This window comes from Dendrobium catenatum, unplaced genomic scaffold (assembly GCF_001605985.2).
Source record: "Dendrobium catenatum unplaced genomic scaffold, ASM160598v2 fragScaff_scaffold_282, whole genome shotgun sequence".
Lineage (NCBI taxonomy): Eukaryota > Viridiplantae > Streptophyta > Magnoliopsida > Asparagales > Orchidaceae > Dendrobium > Dendrobium catenatum.
This window is the reverse complement of record NW_021318744.1, coordinates 110,697-116,483: the sequence shown is the minus strand read 5'-3', so window position 1 is coordinate 116,483 and position 5,787 is coordinate 110,697. Positions and strand designations below refer to the sequence as shown.

Genomic DNA, 5,787 nt, shown 5'->3' with positions numbered 1-5,787 from the left:
GAATTGGTGAGGATTTGGAGAGTTTGAGAGCATTTATATATTTGATTAGTGAAAACATTATTTTTCTTCATGCATTTTCTTTTATGTTTAACTTAATTAATCAATTAACTAAAAAAAATATTTTTAGTTAATTATACTAATCTCAATTTCTAAAACTCACATGCTTTAAGGCTTTCAAAATTTAAAAATCTTATATTTAAATTTTTATTTCTTGAATTTCGTATGCTCTCAAATTTTAAAATGCTCTTAAATTTCAAAGGCTCTTAAAAAAGAAATATTTGGATTAAAGTGACGGGAAGAGAATGAGTGCTTGAAGGTTCTCCGCTCCCATGCATTTGACGATATAGGAGATTTTGTCTTCGACACCTGTTTGAAAGATTTCTTATTTCTCTCCATCTCTCTTTCTCTTTTTTTTATTTAATATAATATTATACAATATAATATAATATATAATATATGTATATGTATTATTATATAACTGTATATTATAATACATATTATACTATATATTATAATATATATAAAATAGTAAAAAGAGGGAGAGACACGGGTTGAAGCCCGATCGGGTATAGCCGGAGGCGGAAGTCACGCATAGGCTCGGCGTCGGCAGGCAGCGGCAGAGACGGCTTAGGCGGGTTCTGCGTCGGGCGGCTGGGTTTGGCCTGCTGGGGTTGATCGGCGGGTTCAATCGGAGGAGCGAAGTCGGACTGCAATGAAGGAGCCGAATAAACGACGATGCAATCTCTACCCTCCTGTGAATCAAAGCCGAACAACAAGGAGTGGAAGTCGGACGATGACAAGGGCTTGAAGAAGTGACGTGTACGATCTCTGCACTCCCTACGAAGGAACGAAGACGAACAGCGACGGGCAAACCGAAGAAGCGACGTCGAGCGGCAACGAAGGACTCAGAGGAAGCATTATTATTATTATTTTTTGTTTCTACCGATCATTTTAAAAGGATTGATTTTGCGGTTATCCCATTTCAATCGAAAAGTCGCTGCGTTTGGAAGTAAACCGTGCAAGGTGGGATCGATAGAGGCGGGTATGTCGGTTGCTTCCAAATTTTCATCTATTTCGTTACATTTCAAAATTTTTTTAGTCAACATATATTTCTATCCCTTAAGTTTACCTGCTAACTACTCCATAATTTTATTCGTACCAAGTTGCCTGCTGTGTAGATCAGTTACATTCGCAGCAGGTATTTCTAGCATTGATAGACTTGTATGTGCGATGTTTTAATCTTAACATCTCTTAAAGAAAGCTTTATTGTGGATAATGTTCTTATGGTATGGAATGCTTACATAGATTAGAAAAAAATATATGTTCTTGATGTGCAAAGAAACTTTATGAATAATGTTGAGTATAAACCATTTAGGACAATTGTGTTGTTTGAGCTTGGTCAAATAAATGCAATTTAATTTAAGTTTCTTTAAAATCTTTTCTAGTTTCCTTCACGTTATATCTAGGTGATCTTTGTCTTTTACGGATAGGGGCACGAGGAACTTGATGCTGCAAGTTTGAGGGAACATGAAGAATTTACTAAAGTGAAAAACATTGCAAAGATTGAACTTGGAAGATATGAGATTGATACATGGTATTTCTCCCCTTTCCCGCCAGAATACAATGACTGTTTCAAGCTGTACTTTTGTGAATTTTGCCTCAATTTTATAAAGCGCAAGGAACAACTTCAGAGACATATGGTGAGCTTTGCCTGAATTTCACTATTTTAGATTTTATAGGAATTGCAAGATTTTTGAAGATGAAATGTTTTTTATTGCTTAAGATTGCTTGTTAATTGTATGTGGCATCATGGCAATGACTTTTCCCCTACATTTCGCTTTTTCATACCCTTTCATGTTATTTCTTCTCCATCATGAGAAGCTCTACATGAATTTGGATAAATATATTCGATGCATCTGCGATTGTTTACAATGTTTTTTTCAGTTCTTTATAGTTGACCTAAATATATTCCAGATTTAGGTAGACATTTTAGTCCATTCTCTTCATGATGGTTGATGAACTAGGCAGTTGTTTTTGATTCTCTGCGTTGCTGCTCATCCTTATCTTGAAGGGTTTAGGGGTTTTAGTGGCTTGTTGCTCATGCAACATTTTTTTTGGTAGCTCAGTGCTTATGTTTCAGAAATGCTATATTATCCAAGTGTTCTCTATAGCTTCCTCATTGGTCACCTGATGACTGTGTAGTTATGTTGTTGGATAGTGATCAGTGATGCTCAGCTACTGAAGATGTGCATAGAGCAACTTCTGTATTTGAGTGCTTTTGTTAATATAAATGTTAGTTTCAAATTATTGCTTTTCTGAGTAAGCGGACATTATCGGGTTGATGTACATCAAGGATAATAAATTTCTTAGTCATGTGAATTTCCATGTTCTTATGCATCACATAGCCTTAGAAACTACCCATTTCTAACTCACATGGTCATGTCTGAGGTTTCTTGTTCAGTTCCAATGGTGTTCTAGGTGATTATTTTCCTAATTATCCTCATATCAATTGTTCGTCTTTCCTTTAACATGCAGAGAAAATGTGACCTGAAGCTTCTTCATTGGTCACCTGATGACTGTGGAGTCATGTTGTTGGATAGTGATCAGTGATGCTCAGCTACTGAAGATGTGCATAGAGCAACTTCTGTATTTGAGTGCTTTTGTTAATATAAATGTTAGTTTCTAATTATTGCTTTTCTGAGTAAACGGACATTATCGGGTTGATGTACATCAAGGATAAGAAATTTCTTAGTCATGTGAATTTCAATGTTCTTATGCATCACATAGCCTGAGAAACTACCCATTTCTAACTCACATGGTCATGTCTGAGGTTTCTTGTTCAGTCCCAATGGTGTTCTAGGTGATTATTTTCCTAATTATCCTCATATCAATTGTTCGTCTTTCCTTTAACATGCAGAGAAAATGTGACCTGAAGCATCCTCCAGGAGATGAGATCTACCGTAGTGGCACATTATCAATGTTTGAGGTAATCATATTTGTCTATTATTTAGTTGCAGCTGTTATCTAAAAGGCTCTCTCTTTTATATATGTATGTATCACAGTATTTATTATTTATTTGACCAGGCGATCTTGCTTCATCATTTTTTATAATGAATGTTTCAAACAGGTTGATGGCAAGAAGAACAAGGTTTACGCACAAAATCTGTGCTACATGGCTAAACTATTTCTAGATCACAAGACACTTTATTATGACGTCGACTTGTTTCTATTCTATGTTCTTTGTGAATGTGATGATCGGGGATGCCACATGGTTGGATATTTCTCTAAGGTACTGCATATTGAGTTTCTTTTTATTACATATTTAGTGTTTTCTATCTATTCACAGTAACTTTTGTACATATTATTATCTTTATGATGTATATCTTTTAAGTATGAAACGTATAATTCATTAGAATACGTGTTTCCTCTATGATCATTAATGTCTTATCAAATTTTTTCATCGTCTTTTGTAGGCTAAGACAATATGTATATGTCACTGGTATGGGTTCCAATGGTCAACTTTTAGTGCTAAAAACACGAATAATGCTCAGTTATTACCGTTTCATGGTTCTAAGCATTCAATTACTTTCAACTTCAAATACATCTGTTGTTTCAAAGGTTCTCCATTTGATTGTATATGGATGAAATGAATTAATTGTCTCTATGTTTATTGTTGTTACATGGATTAGAATCTATATTACAATAGGTTCACAGTTATTACTTTATATCGTGCATGTTTAGTGAGAAAGTGATTTGATTGGAAACTTTGTTGTTTTTAGCCTTTAGTCTTGGCAGGAGTAGCTTCGTGCTATACAGCTATAACGCCTAGCTTCCTTGCTTTTTTGTTTTACTTGTTTTTTTTTAAACTATTTTTTACAAAGCTCTTTGTAGTTTCTGTACTTGCATAACACTGGTGTTTACTGATAATGGACTGCTCTAACCTTGCCCGACTCATTTTTGTCTTTTACCCCTTAAAACATTGGATTCGTGCTTAACAGTCTATTTCAATTGTTTGGTTCCAGTTGCTTGTAGCAAACAATTTCTTTGGGTTTTTAGTTGTGATTTAATATGGTCATCTTATTATGAAGGTTTGCGTTATACTTGATTAGATTAGAAATATTTACAAGTTTGCTAGGGTAATTGAAAGCAACCTAAGTTTCTAATGCATGATAATTTTCTTCTTTCGGATGTGTTATTTCTTCATCCAATAAGCCTATATCTAATTGTATGTTGCAGATTATAAAATATTTTCTTTGTTTGATGGCACAGGAAAAACACTCGGAGGAGTCGTACAATTTGGTTTGCATTCTCACCCTTCCTCCATACTAGAGAAAAGGCTACGGGAAATTTCTAATTGCCTTCTGTAATCTCCTGCTCACATGATTGCATCTACTTCATTATGAATTGATTTAAACTTGTCCAATAGTTGATCCTACCACTTTGCTTACTTCCCTGAATAAGATTGATTAATCAATGATTGACATGGTCTGATTCTGTGTTCTGGTGTAAAAATTTTTATTTTTAAAGCTCTGTTCATATGCACTTGTTTACATTGCTTTTTATCATGGGCTGCATAATTTTAGAGTAAAAAATTCCTTTTTATTTTTTATAATAATAATTTAGAAAACATTTACACCTTGTTAGTGTACCTAACTAATTTTTATCCTATAAAAGCTTATGAACTTTCAAAGGAGGGTAAAGTGGGTACACCAGAGCGTCCTCTATCAGATCTTGGGTTGTTAAGCTACAGAGGATACTGGACGAGGGTTCTCTTAGACATTCTCAAGAAGCACAAAGGGAATATCTCAATTAAAGTGAGTTTTTTTTTTCTACCCTATGCAGTGTGATAAAGTCTTCTTGTTATTATTGTCTCTTTTGTTAAGATCACCATTTTTTCATGTATTTAAAATTAAATAAAATAATTTATAGCTGTAAGATCAGTAAAGTTTAGCTTTCAAGCAGCAGACCCACCTCTGTGATCCATTTTGTTGAAAAATATTTCTTCTTCATGCTACCTCCATGGAGGTGGCCGACAGTGCATTTTACTGCCTTATCTAGGCAATTGGTTATTTGCCAACTGCCAAAGGTGTGCATGTTATGCTAGTCTATGATGTATACCACAGAAGCTCCATTTTCAATAGCACCATAGGCTACCCATATACTTTAGTGTGATAGGATTGGACAATGAAGCATGACAAGATTAATGGCAATTGCAAAACCGGAGTAGCTTAAGGCTCTGTTTGGTTTGAAGGAATTAAACGAGGATATGAAAAATAAACGTAATGGAACTGGTAAATAAATTGAGCTTAAATTAGTTTTAGCCCATCTATTTAGCTGAGGACAAATGAATGGCAAAAATATATTTTTTTTTCTTTCTTGTTTGACTGTTGAAAACTTAATTTTTTGTTATTTATGAGTGATATGTGATTTATAATGATGACCTGATTTTCTTCTCATTTTTAGCTAGGGCTAAATGCAAAATTGTAAATTAAGAAAAAAATTTTGTTCACATTTCTCAAGTAAATTCAATTACTTGTTATTACATGGAAATTAAATATCTCATATTAAATTGTGTAGTGAATTTATATTTACATTCCTTCTAATTCTTTCAAACCACACATACCTTAAGGATTTATTTTGATTGAAGGTGGTAGCATTTTTTTCCCTTTAAAATTAGAAAATGTTTCTCATTATGGCAAGTGTTTGATAAATCATCCTATGAATAAAAACATGTAAATCATCTTTCGTTTTAGGCTTTTAGCATGGATGAAAGACAAAAAATTAAAA

The 5,787-nt window shown here is 33.7% G+C and overlaps 1 protein-coding gene and 1 long non-coding RNA gene across 4 annotated transcripts; one reads left to right on the top strand and one right to left on the bottom strand.

Annotated features, from left to right (window-relative positions):
* The first annotated feature begins 524 nt into the window (after positions 1-524).
* Positions 525-4,843, top strand: LOC110108532 (putative MYST-like histone acetyltransferase 1). 3 transcript variants are annotated; one of them, XM_028693435.1, is made up of 7 exons: positions 525-1,042; positions 1,491-1,594; positions 2,565-2,674; positions 2,918-2,986; positions 3,128-3,289; positions 4,270-4,363; positions 4,675-4,843. In XM_028693435.1, the coding sequence occupies exons 2-6, from the start codon at positions 1,579-1,581 to the stop codon at positions 4,327-4,329; spliced, it is 417 nt and encodes a 138-aa protein (XP_028549268.1). In that variant the 5' UTR covers positions 525-1,042; positions 1,491-1,578; the 3' UTR covers positions 4,330-4,363; positions 4,675-4,843. The 3 variants fall into 3 exon arrangements, 1 of the variants encoding a protein (XP_028549268.1); XR_003700226.1 differs by lacking the exons at positions 2,565-2,674; positions 3,128-3,289; positions 4,675-4,843 and having other exon boundaries at positions 538-1,042; positions 1,491-1,700; positions 4,270-4,287; XR_003700227.1 differs by lacking the exons at positions 2,565-2,674; positions 3,128-3,289; positions 4,270-4,363; positions 4,675-4,843 and having other exon boundaries at positions 541-1,042; positions 1,491-1,700; positions 2,918-2,987.
* LOC114579305 lies at positions 1,985-2,695 on the bottom strand. The gene is made up of 2 exons (XR_003700228.1): positions 2,570-2,695; positions 1,985-2,187 (listed from the first exon to the last, which is right to left on the bottom strand). It is a non-coding gene; the product is annotated as an uncharacterized LOC114579305 (long non-coding RNA).
* Positions 4,844-5,787: the final 944 nt, after the last annotated feature.

Excerpts from the sequence above, each read along its gene's own strand:
- LOC110108532 (XM_028693435.1), top strand. Across the intron at positions 2,675-2,917 it reads GTGCTTTTGTTAATATAAAT|AGAAAATGTGACCTGAAGCA; the intron begins GTTAGTTTCTAA and ends TTTAACATGCAG. Across the intron at positions 2,987-3,127 it reads GCACATTATCAATGTTTGAG|GTTGATGGCAAGAAGAACAA; the intron begins GTAATCATATTT and ends TGTTTCAAACAG.